At 41.7% G+C, this 18,012-nt stretch overlaps 1 protein-coding gene across 1 annotated transcript in view; it reads right to left on the bottom strand.

The window, feature by feature from the left end:
• The window catches only part of LOC137526042 (chitin synthase chs-2-like), a 119,318-nt gene that overhangs the window by 67,864 nt on the left and 33,442 nt on the right, over positions 1-18,012 (bottom strand). Inside the window, exons 4-6 of the mRNA XM_068247254.1 lie at positions 12,642-12,783; positions 8,572-8,772; positions 1,983-2,267 (exon numbers count right to left, since the gene is read on the bottom strand). Coding sequence (XP_068103355.1) covers positions 1,983-2,267; positions 8,572-8,772; positions 12,642-12,783 — 628 coding nt within the window. The remainder of the gene's footprint in view (positions 1-1,982; positions 2,268-8,571; positions 8,773-12,641; positions 12,784-18,012) is intronic.

Here is an 18,012-nt window from a genome sequence, read left to right as displayed (position 1 = left end):
TTCAATGATTCAATTGATTTCAGGCTGAAATCGGTCAAAAGCATCAATATTGAACATGCTGGAAAATCTCAACCCAATGTGGTTGTTCAGGTGTGTAAGGGTAACGTCATGTGATATCACAATGATTGATCAATGTGCATGACTGACCTCCAGCCACTGCCCCCTCCCCCCAAGTGTTAAATCTAGTGATGCCTGTGCAACCATTCTTTCTGTCTCCTGCTCCTTCTAGTGCTGGCACCTTATTTTCCTCATGTCGTGTTTAACTACCTAAATACCACTGCATGCCAAATGGCATGGACACGGCGGCAGCCCCAGGACAGCCTAACGCCAACTGGCATGCAATCAGTGTTTTGCAGGAGATTGCACACACCGATGCGCGCGCATCTTCGCTTGAATGATGGAGCTACGCTTCATCATCAGTCTCCCAGCGGTGATTGCCACTAAGAAGCTGTTAGACGGTGAAACCGCCATCTATTGACATTGTACAGCACTGCGATCTACAGAAGCACTGTACTGGGGACAGTTGTGTCACTCGGCTGTTCCCTGGAGAGGCACAGAGAGCGATCGGCTCTCATAGATTGATGTCCATAAGAGCTGATCACAGGGATTGGCAAGGATCAGAGCCCACCAACAGAAAGCTCTGTTGGTGGTCAGAAGGAGAGGGGGGAATAACTTGTCTGCTGAGTTGTATGGCCCCGCAGAGAGCCCTTAAAGCTGCAGTGGCCTAATTTGTAAAAAGTAGCCTGGTCACTAGGGGGGTAAAACCTATGGTCCTTAACCTCCTTGCCGGTTATCCTGAGCTCAGCTCAGGGTAACCTGCGTAGGAGGATTTCTCAGGCCCCGCTGGGCTGATTTTCAAAAATGTTTTTCCCACACGCAGCTAGCACTTTGCTAGCTGCGTGTGGTACGCCATCCCGCCCTGTCGCCATGGCGACCAGGGAAGCCCGGCAGGAAATCCCGTTCTGAACGGGATTTCCTGCTTACTCTAATCGCCGGAGGCGATCAGAATGGGTGGGGGGATGCCGCTGCTCAGCGGCTATCATTTAGCGAGCCCTGGGCTCGCTACATGATTAAAAAAAAAAAAAGTGCTGCGCTGCCCCCTTGCCGCGGGAATTGGACCGGCAAGGGGGTCAAGTGGTTAATCACACTACATGCAGTAGTAGATGCTGGGCACTAGGGAGAGTGGACTGGTGGAAGCACAACACTGGAGCCTGGAGGAGAGGTGAGAACACAGCTTCTGCTGTGCTATACTCACTGGGACTGGGGGAGTGCAGGAAGGATGTGTGCAACAAAATGCAACAGGAGTGACGGGTTGTTTGTATCTCAAAGACTCGGGAGAGTGACGTTGTGAGCTGGGATTGTGAGCTTGAAAGGGGTGACTACCACCCAGCAGAAGTAGGGATGCGACTGGCGTCTCCCCCCCCCCGCCCCCCTTGCCACCTTGCAGAGCTGTCACAGTAGTGCATTTTTGTAAACCACTGACCTATCCCTGTGACACGTCCATGCTTCTCGACCGACAGATCCTCTCTACTTCCTGTTTCCCTATGCGTCATGCAGAGAAACAGGAAGTAGAGAAGAGCCAACTGCAGAAAAGCATGGGTGCATGGAATGGACAGGTGTAAGAGTTACAAAAATGCACTGCTGCACAACTCTGCAAGGAAACACAGTGTGGGGGGGGGGGGGGGGTGGCATGTGGGAGAAGGGATTATGTTGCCAACCCCCCAGGGTGGATGTTACCCAGTTCAAGCCCTGCAAGGGTGGGCAGCAGCAGCAAGAAAAAGATTGGCTTTGGTGCGGCAAGTAGTGTAGAACTGGCCCTGGGCACACATATTTAACTAGTAAGACATTTCAATAGTCCTTTCAGCAGTATATTTGTAAAGCTGAGAAAACAAAATAGAGCATGTGACCTCAAAGAGTTCAAAAATATTATAATAGACAACAATACTGAAACATTGGATGAAAATGATTCAGGCTCACTATACCTGCTATCATTAGGCACACAGAGGTAGGAGTTAGGATTGAAGAAACCATTTTTACTTGTTGATACAAGATGAACAAGCAGGAGATAGATGGATTCTTCTTTACTGTCTCTTTTGCGCTGTGCAGTAAGTCCAGGGTGTTTGCCATAGTAGAAGGATCCCACCTCTTCCTCTGATTGTAAAACTCTTGTAAGTCTTGTGGGGCATTGGTGTAGGCATTTGCAGCAGCATTGTACTCCACACGCCAGCCTTGTTGGAGGAGTAATGTACAAAGCCAGCGATCTTCACCTGTATCCAGAAGAAAATTGCAAAGAAGAGAATGTGGCTATAGTCTGACTGGATCCCGACTGTAGAAAAACTGTCAGTTGCATGGCTGTATATTAACGTTTTCAGGCAGAGAAAAAAGAAAAGCAATGTAGCATTTATATGCTTGGCACTGTACATTCACATGCCTATCATCACGTCTCATGTCACATGCCACTTAAAGAGACACTGAAGCGCAAAAAAAATTATGATATTATGATTTGTATGTGTAGTACAGCTAAGAAATAAAACATTAAGATCAGATACATCAGTCTAATTGTTTCCAGTACAGGAAGATTTAAGAAACTACAGTTGTTATCTCTATACAAAAAAGCCATTAAGCTCTATGACTTTCAAAGTCATGGAGAGGGCTGTTTTCTAACTTTTATTATCTCAACTGTTAGTTAATTTTTTACTTTTACTCTGCCAGAGGAGAGGTCATTAGTTCACAGACTGCTCTGAAAGAATCATTTTAAATTCTGAGTGCTGTGTAATCTGCACATATTAGAGAATGATGCAATGTTAGAAAAAACACTATATACCTGAAAATAAAAATATGAGAATATTTTCTTTGCTGCTAATCTTCTGATAATTATTCATAGTACACAACCAATTCATTATATCATATATTTTTTTTCGCTTCAGTGTCTCTTTAAGCTACACTTTAAGTGACCTCTGTAGAACATGGTACATAAAAAACAATAGTTAAAGGGCAACTGAAGTGGGAGAGATGTGAAGGCTGTCATATGTATTTCCTTTTAAGCAATACCAGTTGCCTGGCTATCCCGCTGATCCTCTGCCTCTCATACTTTTAACCATAGCCCCTGAACAAGCATGCAGCAGATCAAGTGTTTCTGACATTATTGTCAGATCTGACAAGATTAGCTGCATGCTTGTTTCTGGTGTGATTTAGACACTATGGTAGCCAAATAGATCAGCAGGAAAGCCGGGCAACTGGTATTGTTTAAATGGAGATAAATATGGCAGCCACCATATCACTCTCACTTCAGTTCCCCTTTAATTTCCTTATTTTGCCATGCACAGGTGTATTTTTTACATGCATGTTAATGTGACACATGATGGCATATCCATACAGAGAGACAATCATGCCTGAGATCGGCACTGAGTGATTCTCAGTACAGACATACACTTGCCTGCATAATGGAAGGATCTCTTTCCTCTAGCTAAGGCCCAAATAGGTTATTGGACTAATGCTGGCCAGTGGCCATACACTACTCATTATTTCCCTTCAATATACGTGTCATGTGACACAAAAAAATAGAGGTTCGGCAGCATGCATGCCAGAGCTCTAGTGTGCCACATGACATGAATGAGAAAAGGGACACAGGGAGAAGGAGACCCACAGCCAGGGCCGGGCCGAGGCATAGGCTGGAGAGGCTCCAGCCTCAGGGCGCAGTGTAGGAGGGGGCGCACAATTCATTCAGCTGTCATTCCCAATTGTGTTTGAAGCAGAAAGAAATAAGAAAAGGGGATACATGGCAGTGACTGCAAGCCAGATAACTAGATATTAAGGTGTTGGGGAGGTTGTGGGCCCTGTGACACCTCTTAGTCTAATAGCAATCAGTGTGTGATGGCTCGGGTGGCGGGGATGGAGGGGCGCACTTTGGTGTCTCAGCCTTGGGTGCTGGAGGACCTTGTCCCGGCTCTGCCCACAGCATGAAGACCACCAGAACCGGGAGGAAACACGCCACCTGGAAAGGTGAGCGCTCTGCTGCCAGCCAGGAGGCAGCACGGATGGGAGGAGACCTGTGGAATTATGCATTTAAAAAGGGGGCCTAAAAAAAGGGCTTGATATCCGAGATTTCAGCTATAAAATGATGCTGGATAAAGCCAATTTTTTTTTGGGGGGGGATGGGGGGGCACTGGTTATAGCCAAGATTTTTTGGGGGGGCTATGAAAGAGTGCTGGATATAGCCAAGATTTTCTTTGGCTATAAAAGCACACCTGATATATTTTTCAGCTATAAAAGGGTGGCTGATATAGCCAAGATTTTTATTTTTGGGTTATAAAAGAACGTCGGATATAGCCGAGAAAATTGATATAGCAAAGAAAAGTAATATAGCCAAGAAAAGCGATATAGCCGAGAAAATAGATTACTATGACATAGCTTCTCCCTACTCTCCAGAGAACCCTTAGGTGGTGCCTAACCCTAAGAACCCCCTCGTGGTGCCTAACCCTAAGAACCCCCTCATGGTGCCTAACCCTAAGAACCCCCTCGTGGTGCCTAACCCTAAGATCCCCCCGGTGGTGCCTAACCCTAAGATCCCCCCCGGTGGTGCCTAACCCTAAGAACCCCCTCGTGGTGCCTAACCCTAAGATCCACCCGGTGGTGCCTAACCCTAAGATCCTCCCTGATGGTGCTTAACCCTAAGAACTTCCCCTGGTGATGCCTAACCCTAAGACCCTCTTGGTGTGCCTAATCCTAAAACCCCCTCATCGTGATGCCTATTCCTAACCTCCCTTGGTGGTGCCTAACCTTAATCCCCCATGGCGGTGCCCAATCTTCCCCACATTTCATGTGAAACATGTATGTTATTTTGAACTGATATAGCCAAATTAACTGATATAACCGGAGTAACTGGTATAACATACCGTAATTTAGTCACCTGCTGATATAACAGATCTTGTAACTGAATTTATATAGCTGGCCAAAAATCTCAGCTTTATTCAGCGCCCTTTTATAGGCAAAAATAATCTTGGCTATATCCAGTGCCCTTTTATAGCCGAAACAAATATTTCGGTTATATCCAGCCCCTTCTTAGAGTCGAAAAAAAAAAACCTGAGCTACTGTATATCCAGTGCCCTTTTAGAGCGAAAAAAAAATACTGGCTATAAAAGGTTACCCTTTTATAGCTGAAAGAAACGTGGGCGCCCTTTTCCCCACCCTATAGCTGAGATTTGCAGAAAATAACACTGAAGTCTATGGGGGTGCCCTTTTTACACAGATGGCTCAGGCGCCCTTTTCAACTAATACCCAAATGGGAGGAGACTTGGCCGGCGAGGCAGGCAGCTCCACAGATTTCCAATCAATTTCATTCTGAAATCAATTTAAAATCTCTGGGCAACCAATATATCCCTCTCTGATCAGATTTAATCAAAGAGGGATCCATCTGATGGTCAATTTGGTGGACATCTACTATTATTATTATTGATTCATAAAGCGCCAATATATTTTGTGGTGCTGACATATCCCATGGTCACCATTAAGGACTACTGAAGTGAAAGGTATATGGAGGATGTCCTATTTATTTCCTTTTAAGCAATCAAACCAGAAACCAGCATACAGAGATAATCTTGTCAGTTCTGACAATAATGTCAGAAGCACCTGAACTTCTGCATGCTTGTTCAGGGTCTATGACCCTTTAGGCAGAGGATCAACAGGATAACCTGGCAACTGGCATTGCTTAAAAGAAAATAAGTACTATGGCAGGCTCTATATCACCCTCACTTCAGTTGTCCTTTAAGCCTTGCCTATTATTCCTCTGTCTGCAGCCTATGCTGACTGCACTACACCTTGTCAATTGTGTGCTTTCTGTACATAACGCAAGTTACAATACATATACAACACATTTTACATTGTTTGCAAAAACACCGGTAACAGTGACTGTCTGTGCTGTCTTACATCTCCAATACAAAAACAATATTGTGAACTGTAAGTTGGAACAGAGGCGCCAGTGCAAGTATAAAATGTATTAACCATTTGAAAGAGGAGATAGTGGTAGACTTACCAGTCCAGAGGTTTATGGCTTCCTGCCATACTGCAATAGTTTTCTCCAATTACTGCCTGATGAAGCAGGATTGAACCTGTGAAATGTGTTGCATTGTGGAGTATATGAATAAAGCTACTGGTTGACAATAATCAACAGAATTGTGTCCATTTTTGGGAGGTAAGTCAACCACTACCTCCTTTTTTACACTTTTTAAATTCATTTTATACTGTACTGGCGCTCCTGTTCCAACTTGCAGTTCATATTATAGTTCACCCTTGGTGGAGGGGTGCAACCCCATTTTTTCCTGTCGACAGAGAGCAGACTTAGGGCTGGTGCACACCAAGAGCGCTTCTAAGCGCTTTTAAAAAATGCTTTGAAAAGTGCTTGGCTAATGTATTTGAATGGGATGTATCCCACCAGAGCAATGTGATTTTCTCCCAAGCGCAGGCCATGCAGCATTTCTGCTGATTTCTGAGGCAATTCAGCCTCAATGTTAAGTATAGGAAAGTCTAAAATCGCTCAGAAAAGTTCTAGAACAGAGGGATTTTCAAAGCGTTTTGTTACAGACAGAGCAGAGACAAGGTCCTCCAGCACCCAAGGCTGAGACGCCAAAGTGCGCCCCTCCATCCCTTCCAGCCCAGCCATCACGCACTGATTGCTATTAGACTAAGAGGTGCCACAGGGCCCACAACCTCCCCAACACCTTAATATCTAGTTATATGGCTTGCAGTCACTGCTATGTATCCCCTTTTCTTATTTCTTTCTGCTTAATGCACAATAAGAAATGACAGCTGAATGAATTGTGCGCCCCCTCCTACACTGCGCCCTGAGGCTGGAGCCTCTCCAGCCTATGCCTCGGCCCGGCCCTGGTTACAGAAGCCGTTCAGTTCCAACTCTACTGTAACAAAAAATAAAAAATCTACGCCAAAACGTTCCAAAAATCGCTAGGCATGATTACAAAATCAATAGGCATATGCCTAGAATCGTTCTGAAAAATCACTTCAAAAATCACCGAGCGTTTGCAATTACTCTAGTGCTTTTTGGTGTGCACTGGCCCTTAATCTTAACCTGAGTGGGGTTATTCAGGTCTAATTTCCCCACCTGTCTATATAGTGGTTGCCTGAATAGTAACCCGTGTTTGAGAGTAAAATTAATTCATCTTTACTACTCAACACCTGCAACCTAACATACTACACAATTGTGGGATCTCGGTTTCCTTTCTGATTCAGCAAAACATAGATTCCAAAGCAGAGTTGTGATGGTCTGACTCTATAGAGATTGAAAATAAGTCTCATACACATGAGAGAGACAGCAGTAAACACTTGAGGGTACATTGGATTTGAGATTTAAATGGCACTTTAGCGTGGGCCCAAATTACAACAATTTGAAATCAATTACATAAGACATGTGATATATAATTATACTTAAATAAAGGAATACATTTATTATTTTACTTTTCAGATGTCATCATTTTTATTTCTGCTGTCTACTAGACTATACCTATAGTATATATGCTGGTCAGGACGTGTCAACTGCCAGCCAGCTGCTTTATTCAGTCCCTCCCTCCTGAATATGCTAATTAATCTCCCTGTGACACTGTGTGGCCCTGAGCATTTTTATATTTTATATAAAAATAGATTTAGGAGGGAGGGTCCAGGGGGGTATGTGAATTCCACTGGGAGCTGTCCAGAAGAACTCTGCTTTGTGTGTCCTGTGTGTCTCCTCTTAAACCCCCTTCCTATCTTTCCTTTTAGGAGAATCCTGGAAATAGAGAGAGGCTTATCAGCTCCCAGCATGACTAAAGGCTCGTACACACACTTGATTCTATGGAACGACGGGTCCGTTAGACCCTCCCACTGGGCAGGCGTTCCAGCGACAGTCCAGCATGTGTACAGTCTGTCTGCAGACTGATAAGGCTGTTTCTGAGCGATCCGCCTGACGGATCGCTCAGAAACAGCCTTATCAGTCTGCAGACAGACTGTACACACGCTCTACTATCGCTGGAACACCGGCCCAGCGGGAAGGTCCGACAGACCCATCGTTCCATAGAATCAAGTGTGTGTACGAGCCTTAACACAGCACCTGGTACCTTGCCTTTTCAGCTTGTCACTGAGGGAGGGGCTAAATACATAAATAAAGGGGGGGAAAATGCCTTGTTGTTGAAAATTAAAAAAAATAAAAATAAACAACCACAATCAAACTTAAATATATTCACACTTATAAATGCAAACAGGGCAGCAATGGGAACAGAGGCATAACAATAGGGGCAGCAGCCCCTACACCCACAGGGGGCTCAGGGCCATTTTGGGGGGCAGGAGGGGTCGCAGCATAAGGAGACAGCATGTCCGCACATCGGCGGGGAGGGGAGACGATCCCCCCCATCACCTTGGGCTCTCCCCTTAGCGTGCTCCCCTCCTGCAATTATCAGTGGCAGTAGGCGGCGAGCAGGAACACAGCAGTGGGGGGGGGGATTCAAATTTTTGCAGGGGGGCACGGTGATTTCTAGTTACGCCCCTGAATGGGAATAAATAATAAGGTTTTTCCACTTAAAGACTTACCCTGGTCGCACTGAACATATTCTGATGCCCGTTCTGCTTTTTTGCTAAATTTTTTTAGGACATTGTCATCCATTAGTGCAGATGCCCTGTACAAGCTGAAACATCCAGGACTGCACAACACACAGCCAAAGACGTGTTCTGAAGGCTTCTGTAGCCAATGGCATACAGCATATTCAAACTTCTGGTACCAGATCACCGGCCCTACAGGAAGAATAACAAATCACAGCTAGACTGTTACTCATGCTGAAAAGTAAACTGATGTTTTATGCAAGCGACTTAAAAAAATATATATATATATATATATATATAAAGGCAGAATTATGATAACACAAAAATGTTTTAAATTTTGGACAAAAATCTATCGAAATTACAATCAGGCTAGAACGCTGAATGATCAAATCTGCTGGAAAATTGATGAGTGATGCTGGGTACACACGTTACGTTTTCTCATGCGATTTTGCGACCCAGTCGTTTTTTTGCCACAATTACGTACTCGATTCTGCGCTATATTCTCTTATCTTAAATATTTTTCCTTATCTTTTTCCTTTCACTGCTATGAGAAATCGAGCGCGGAAACGATCGGGAGCAATATCGGACATGACGGATTTTATCTATCTGATCCATCTATCTCACAGAAAATCGTACTGTGTACCCAGCATAAGTCACCACCTTAAGTGACAGTGACATTGTACAAAAGCTATAGTGCATTTTGAGGTAGCTGGCAGATTTTATCACTCAGATCAAATCTGCTGAGATCTTGTTGCTACAAAAGGCCGACCAAACCATAATAAAAAAAATGATCAAAGTTATTGATAGGACTGGATGAGAAATTTTGACTGATCAGATCAGGGGCAGTGCAGAAACCATGGTAGATTGATGGCCCATAGCGGTGCATTCAGTGTATGAAATAAATAAATCACTCTCTAATCAGATTTCAATAAAAGACAGGTTCTTTATTTGTCCCATCGGGTGGCCATCTATCAACGTGTATGACCAAAAAATGTGAGCAAAAAAGTATAAATAAATTAATATTTGTATCAATTTTTATATTTATATTATATATTACAAAAAAAAAAAAAAACTACCAAGGAAAGATGCTTAAGAATGAAATAAATCACATATTCATTTTAAAGTCACCAATATAGTTAAATTGTATTTGGATAAATCACAGTACAATAAAATTAACAAAACCATTTAAAAAGTTCTCCTAAATCTGATTATAATCAGACATCTTGCTGACAAATGTATCATGTATAGCACAATTAGAGAATATCAGAGTGCAAAAAATGAAAAAATCTAATAGAAGAATATTGCAGAAAATGTGCAAATTATGCAGAGACCACAAAATCACTATCCAAATTCAATACAGAAGGTGCCTTGAGTTCAATAAAAAGTGCTTCAGTGTCCATACATGCTCCAAAATACCGTATAGGGCCACAGTAAAGTGCAACTAAACAGATAAAGTGCTATGTGCAAGATGCCTACCAAACCACTATAGAATCAGCAGTAGAGTGGAGAACTGGCCTTATGCACTCACAACTGTTCAGCTGCTTCAATGGAGGCTTCTTTTATGTGTATTTGCACTTGATTGTGACTCTAGGATAGTGATTTGGTGAATTTTCTGATTGCATTATCTGTTAATGTGTGACTACCTTAATTCTGTGTGTGTGTGTGTGTGTATATATATATATATATATATATATATATATATATATATATATATACACTGTGGCTTGCAAAAGTATTCAGCCCCTTAACGGTTTCCACATTTTGTCTTAGTACTGCCACAACAATGGATCAATTTTATTGGAATTCCACGTGAAAGACCAATAAGAAGTGGTGTACACGTGAGAAGTGGAGCAAAAATCATACATGATTCCAAACATTTTTTACAAATAAATAACTGCAAAGTGGGGTGTGCGTATAATTATTCAGCCCCCTGAGTCAATACTTTGTAGAACCACCTTTTGCTGCAATTACAGCTGCCAGTCTTTTAGGGTATGTCTCTACCAGCTTTGCACATCTAGAGACTGAAATCCTTGTTCAATCTTCTTTGCAAAACAGCTCCAGCTCAGTCAGATTAGATGGACAGCGTTTGTGAACAGCAGTTTTCAGACCTTGCCACAGATTCTTGAATGGATTTAGATCTGGACTTTGACTGGGCCATTCTAACACATAGATATGTTTTGTTTTAAACCATTCCATTGTTGCCCTGGCTTTATGTTTAGGGTCATTGTCCTGCTGGAAGGAGAACCTCCGCCCCAGTCTCAAGTCTTTTGCAGACTCCAAGAGGTTTTCTTCTAATATTGCCCTGTATTTGGCTCCATCTATCTTCCCATCAACTATGACCAACCTCCCTGTCCCTGCTGAAGAGAAGCACCCCCAGAGCATGATACTGTCATCACCATATTTGACAGTGGGGATGGTGTGTTCAGAGTGATGTGCAATGTTAGTTTTCCACCACACATAGCGTTTTGCATTTTTGGCCAAAAAGTTCAGTTTTGGTCTCATCTGACCAGAGCACCTTCTTCCACATGTTTGTTGTGTCCCTCACATGGCTTGTGGCAAACTGCATATGGGACATCTTATGCTTTTTGTTAACGATGGCTTTCTTCTTGCCACTCTTCTATAAAGGCCAATTTTGTGCAGTGCATGACTAATACTTGTCCTATGCACAGATTCCTCCACCTGAGCTGTAGATCTCTGCAGCTCATCCAGAGTCACCATGGGCCTCTCGACTGCATTTCTGATCAGTGCTCTCCTTGTTCGGCCTGTGAGTTTAGCTGGACGGCCTTGTCTTGGTAGGTTTACAGTTGTGCCATACCCCTTCCATTTCTGAATGATCGCTTGAACAGTGCTCTGTGGGATGTTCAAGACTTTGGAAATCCTTTTGCAACCTAAGCCTGCTTTAAATTTCTCAATAACTTCATCCCTGACCTGTCTGGTGTGTTCTTTGGACTTCATGGTGTTGTTGCTCCCAATATTCTCTTAGACAACCTCTGAGGTCTTCACAGAGCAGCTGTATTTGTACTGACATTAGATTACACACAGGCGCACTCTATTTAGCCATTAGCACTCATCAGGCAATGTCTATGGGCAACTGACTGCACTCAGACCAAAGGGGGCTGAATAATTACGCACACCCCACTTTGCAGTTATTGATTTGTAAAAAATGTTTGGAATCATGTATGATTTTCGTTCCACTTCTCAAGTGTACACCACTTTGTATTGGTCTTTCATGTGAAATTCCAATAAAATGGATTCATGTTTGTGGCAGTAATGTGACAAAATGTGGAAAACTTCAAGGGGGCTCGAATACTTTCGCAAGCCACTGTGTATGTATATATATATATATATATATATATATATATATATATATATATATATATATATATGTATTTATATACACACACACACACACGCTCACCAACTGCGCCAAAGTGTCCACGATCTGGTGAGTCCTACTCTACCATGCAAAATGCCAGTTTTTATAAGCAGTCTAGTGGGAACTAATCCAAAAACCCAAAAGTCAACTAGATGGAAAAAAGGAAATTAAAAACATCTAGTTGACTTTTGGGTTTTTGGATTAGTTCCCACTAGACTGCTTATAAAAACTGGCATTTTGCATGGTAGAGTAGGACTCACCAGATTGGGGACACTTTGGCGCAGTTGGTGAGCTTAAGTGCGTTAAAGCGTAGCCAAGAGCCCCTGTCACTGTTTTCCTGTTGTGTGCTGCAATCCCTCTGTAAATATATATATATATATATATATATATATATATATATATATATATATATATATATATATATATATATATATATATATATACATACACACGCACACGCACACGCAGATTGTAAAAGTACCCAAAAGTACGTAGGTGAAAACTACTGGCAAAATTATTCAGAGTATTCTCTTGCTAGCTAGTGGCTTGGAAGGTGTTTCATTGATAAGTTGTGAAAATTACCTAGTAGAGAACTCAGGGGAAAAAAGTGAATTGAATAAGGGCCAGAGAGAGAAAGCGAGAGAGCGAGCTTGGCTGTAAATTGAGGCTACATATTTTCCAGTACCTAGTCCTGCTGGGTAGATTCTTCCAGAGACAGCGCCAACTTCTGGGTACATTTTCAGACGATCCATCAGAAACATTAATGCAGTTGGCTGAAAGTCTGTGTCTCCATCAAGTGCCAAGACATAGGTGTTTGATTTTTCTTTCTATGTAAAAGTCAAATTGCTCATTATTTTTATCATCACAAGATGATGATAATAGAGTATCTTTAAGAAGTTTATATGTTCTACCCATATTTTCTTGCCATTCAGTGTTGCTCGCAAATTTTCACCAAAGTAATTTTAGCAGGCAACATGGAATTTTTGATTTTGAGAAAATTTCCCTGAAAATACATTGGCCCATATGCAATTCACTTTTTCTCCTGGGTTTTCTCCTCGGTGATATTTTCACAACTTGTCAATAAAATGTCTTTTAAGCCACCAGAAAGCAAGAATAATTTTATCAGTACTTTTTAACCTATTTTTTGGTACTAGTTGAAAAGTGCTAGAAAGTTTTTTTAAATCAAAGATGAAAAATTATCTCTTAGGAGAAAATCTCAGGTAAAAAAAAGTAAATTGCATATGGGCCACTGACCTCAATTCTGGTAGCTATGTGAGGTAAATTTGTTGTAGGTTAAATACCTCACAAGGTAGTTTCCTCTTTTTTTTTTTTAAGCAATTCTGAAAGATTTTTCTTCATTCTTGAACATGAGGTAAAACATGAGGTAAATGAATAAAGTGAGGTAAAACATGAGGTAAATGAATAAAGTGAGGTAAAACATGAGGTAAATGAATAAAGTGAGGTAAAACATGAGGTATTTCAGCAGTAAGCATGAAGTAAATAAATAATAGTAGTCTTTAACTGTCTTCCATAAGTTACAATAGTCTTTGGAAGATGTTTGTTTTTTGAGGGGGGGGGGGTGTATTTGATTATGTAGTAACCTATGAAAAGTATATTTATAGGCATCCCTTAAAAAAAAAATCCAGTAAATATTTGCAGTTTTATTTCTACTTTTCTTTTCTATTACACAGCCTGAATAGGAACGACATTAAAACAGCAATAGGAACACAAAAAAACTGCAAAATGCATACAAATTGACTTTACCTCCAGGTACAGGAAGGTCATAAACTGATCGGTAAATTATGTGCTAACATGCCCCTTAATTTCCATGAAAATAGCTACTTTCAGTACAATTAATGCAAATTACCTCACAAATTAGCTCATAATTTACCATATGAGGTAAAACATGACTAAAACCTACCAGAATTGCTAAATGTCATTACCTCATGAGGTAAATTACCTCACATGAGGTAATTTGTTTGATAACCCTACGAAAATTGAGGCCATTGTATTTTTGCAAATTGCAATATGGCAAAAATTTGTGAAAACACAAAAAAACTTTATTTTTACAGTGAAAAGCATGAAAAATAATGTTTTACTGCTAACATGTGAAAAATCATTATTTTTATTGTGAAAATTCAAAATGATTTTCTATGGCTTTTTCAGTCAAACGTCAAATTTAACATTATTTTTCCAAAAATTAATTTGAAAAGAATATCGACATTTGTGCTCATCACTGTTCATGTCCCTCTGAGCACTCCAGTCTCTGCCTTCATCCCAGAAAAATAACCACAATTTGCTGGAGGCCACAGGAGTCAAACTCTGGTGCTCGGAAGGTGAACCACACCTTTCCTGATTCAGTCCCATCAATTAATTTGAGCTACTCAAAAAATGTGTGAGAACCTCGGGCCTTGAGGAGGACTGGAGTTCAGCATCCCTCCCATAGGCTATTAGGCTGTGATGAGGTAATTCCATTGTCAATCTGCTGGTGATATCCTCACTGGAGTGCTGTTACATGTCAAGTAAACCTGAGGCAGAAAAGTAAAGGTGGCCATCAGATGACTTGGCGGGCGATCGATGATCTGATTCAGTTATTATAATTGGATGAAAATCGGTGCCGCAAAGTGCATGCACGACCGACAACATGACCAATTTTATGCTGAAATTGGTCACATTAATCGGTCGGACATGCAGCAAGATGTTGGGCTGACTTGCTCGACCAGGAGCGGTAATGTCAAGCATTATCGGGATGGGAAACAAGGCTATAAAAACACCCTGCGCTTTCCGCCTAATGTGTAGTGTGCTCCCCCCCCCAGGTCCAGTACACTATACAGTATCTGTCCTTGGCTGCCACCTTTCATTCACTGGCTCCAGGCGCACTTCTTGCTCCATACACCCGCCCCACATGGTTGCCTATTTATGTGGGCATGTGAGTGACGTGGGATGTCACACACACGCCTTTACTAGGCAACCACGTGGGTCGCATGTATGAACTGTGGAGGGAGCCCAGAGGGAGCAGCAGTCATGGACAGGTAAGGTATAGAGTTCACTGGGCACCGGGGGGTACATTAACCATTTACCGCCATCCTAACGTATTAAAACGTCATGCTTACCGCTATTAACAGCAACATGACGTTTTAATACGTCGCGCATTCCCGCCGCTGCTACCGCCGTGTGTCCGCCGCTACCGCCGCCATTACCGTCGGGATCCCGTGCTGGGCGATTGGGGAAGAGGACTGAACAGTCCTCTACCCAATCGCCGTGCCTGGAGTGAATGGACGTGACCGCGAACAGCGGCTACGTCCATTCACATAAACAGGAAATGTAACAGTTTAATAAAGTGTGTAAAAAAAAAAAAAAAAAAAGTGAACACGTCCTATGAGTGTTCACTAGCGCCATCTTGTGGCCAAAAAGTATATTACACCTACAAAATACATACATTTTCAAGTATATACACATCATTAATAAAATTAAACTTCCAACCCTCCCCCCCCAAAAAAACACTTGTAAAAAAAAAAATCAGCTTAAAAAAAAAAAAATAGTTGCCTTAGGGACTCAGCTTTTTTTATTCTATATTTTATGGGGGAAAATTAATTTTAATTTATTACATAGGGGCTTGTAATTATGGCCAGAACAAACAGAAAAATAACCACTTATATTTCAAAATAATATACTGTCGCCATACATTGTGGTAGGGACATAATCTAAACGGTTTAATTATCGGGACCACTGGGCAAATAAAACGTGTTTGTTTTATCCACAGGAGAATGTTTAATTTTAAAACTATAAAGGCTGAACACTGAGAAATAATGATTTTTTTTCTTTTTTTTCTGTTTTTCTCATTAAAATGCATTTAGAATAAAAAAATTCTTAGCAAAATGTACTATCCACAGAAAGCCTAATTGGTGGCGAAAAAAACGAGGTATAGATCATTTTCTTGTGATAAGTAGTAATAAAGTTATTAGGGAATAAAAGGGAGGAGCGCTGACAACTGAAAATTGCTCTGGTCCGTTAGGATAAAAACCCTTGGGGGTGAACTGGTTAAACATTGGGGGTGCAGCATTGGATCGGCAAGGAGGTGGATGTGGCGTCACAAGGTTGATTCCTGATTGATTTCAGCATGAAATTGATGGTGAATCAGCCTGCGGTGTGCGGGCAGCTGACAGATCTCTCTCGATGTATGTAGATACATCTAAATGTACGGGTACCTTAAAAGTCATGTATGCCTGCTTTTTCTTTATGTCAGACACTTGGTGGTTCATACCAGGTATGGTCGTAGTCATCCAACTTTGCTACGCTGGAACTACGCGTATTTTTATGCAATTACGCTTCGCCAAACTACTGCTTCGAAATCAAATAGTCGCTTCCTATGCAATTCATAGAATACGCATTAAAATACGCAATTACACGTAGTGTGAAGCGTAGTGTATGCGGATGCTTATGCCTGCATGCAGAAAATTTTACGCATTAATTCCTCTTTATATGCATATACCGGTAACTCTTCTATGCGTACATTCCCCTTTTCCAATGCGTAAATTTGTAAGCATATAATCGCACGTGGAAAATTAGAACCGAGTAACACATTCGTAGTTCACTACGCAATACACATGTTAACTACGCATAGTGGGCGTAAGCTATGCGTAACGGTACCTCACTACGCGTACATTCGTAAGCCTAGTTTTGAAACTTCACCTACAAACTAGATGCATAGATGCGAACTACAATGCGGAAATTCGCACTGGCGTAGTTTCTGCTCATCCCTGGTCCATACTTGTGTCTGGCCTCCACTTCATGCTACCACTGTAGCCCCCATTCTGTTAATTCCACACACCCTCCTTGTGCGTGCCTCCGCATGACTAAAGGTGCCCATACATGGTACAATTTTTCATTTATTTTCGATTAGATCATTTTGTTTGATTTGTTTGACTTGATCGATTTGTTTGATGATTGAATACAAAGATTTTTCCAGCATGTCCGATCATGTTTTTCTAAAAACAAAACAAAAAAAAACGGGATAATCGTTCAAATTTCTTGATTGAAAAAAAAATGTTTTGATTTTCATTCAATTTGATCGTTTAGATCAAATAACCGGGTAAATCAAACGTTTTTATTGTACCATGTATGGGCACCATAAGTAATGCCCAGCCAGAAACATACGGGGCATGCACAATTACTAATGTTTCCTACTCACACATGCCCAGAATCCTCTATGCCATAACTGCTGTTCACAGTCATTTAGAAGCACAATCCATGAGGGTGCACGGAGTGGACAAAGCACTGGTTCTGTGAATGGAACTGTGAACAGTGGTTACAGCAACAGCACAGAGGTGAGGCTGGCCACAAGAAAAGGCCACCAAGTGTCTACTGAGAGGGGGGGTGTAGCTAAGAAGCTTTGGCCCCCAGTGCAAGTTTTACATTAGGCCCCCACAAGCATTCTATGGGCTTGATTCACTAAATTGTGCTAACACAGTTAGCACGCCTAAAAGCTTTGCACGTGCAAACTAGAGTGCAAAGCTGTTACTATTTGCGTGCTAGTGCACGTAAAGTTTAGCACACGTAAAATGTAAAGTATGCTTATCACTCTGCTTAGCACGCAAAGCACCTGATTTTGCACATGAAGCGGTGCACGCAAGACTTTGCGCGCGCAAAACTTTACGCGCTCTAAACTTTACACGCACAAACTCTTACGTGTGCATTAGCACGTGAGGAGGCACTTTGCATGTGATAAGCAGCTTTAGATAACACTGATAACACTTAGCATGCTTTTGTGAATCAAGCCCTATATGTTACAATTCATATGGCCCAACAAAACTTGACAGACTTTCACAGGATAGGAGATGTAAACAGTGAATTGGATCAGTTTGTTAGTGATAATAACCACAATTCAAAGAATATATAGAAGTGATCATCATTACCAGCAGAGCATCATTATAATGCTAATACTGAAGTTAAGGGAAGACCCCTAGTTGCCCCTCTGGCCCAAGGGTCCCCGTTGGAGTGGTCACAACCTGTGCATCTACTATTGCTATGCCATTATACTGAGAATATTAAGAATA

Source organism: Hyperolius riggenbachi, chromosome 7, assembly GCF_040937935.1.
Source record: "Hyperolius riggenbachi isolate aHypRig1 chromosome 7, aHypRig1.pri, whole genome shotgun sequence".
Classification (NCBI taxonomy): Eukaryota; Metazoa; Chordata; class Amphibia; order Anura; family Hyperoliidae; genus Hyperolius; species Hyperolius riggenbachi.
This window is presented reverse-complemented; position numbering and strand designations above follow the sequence as displayed.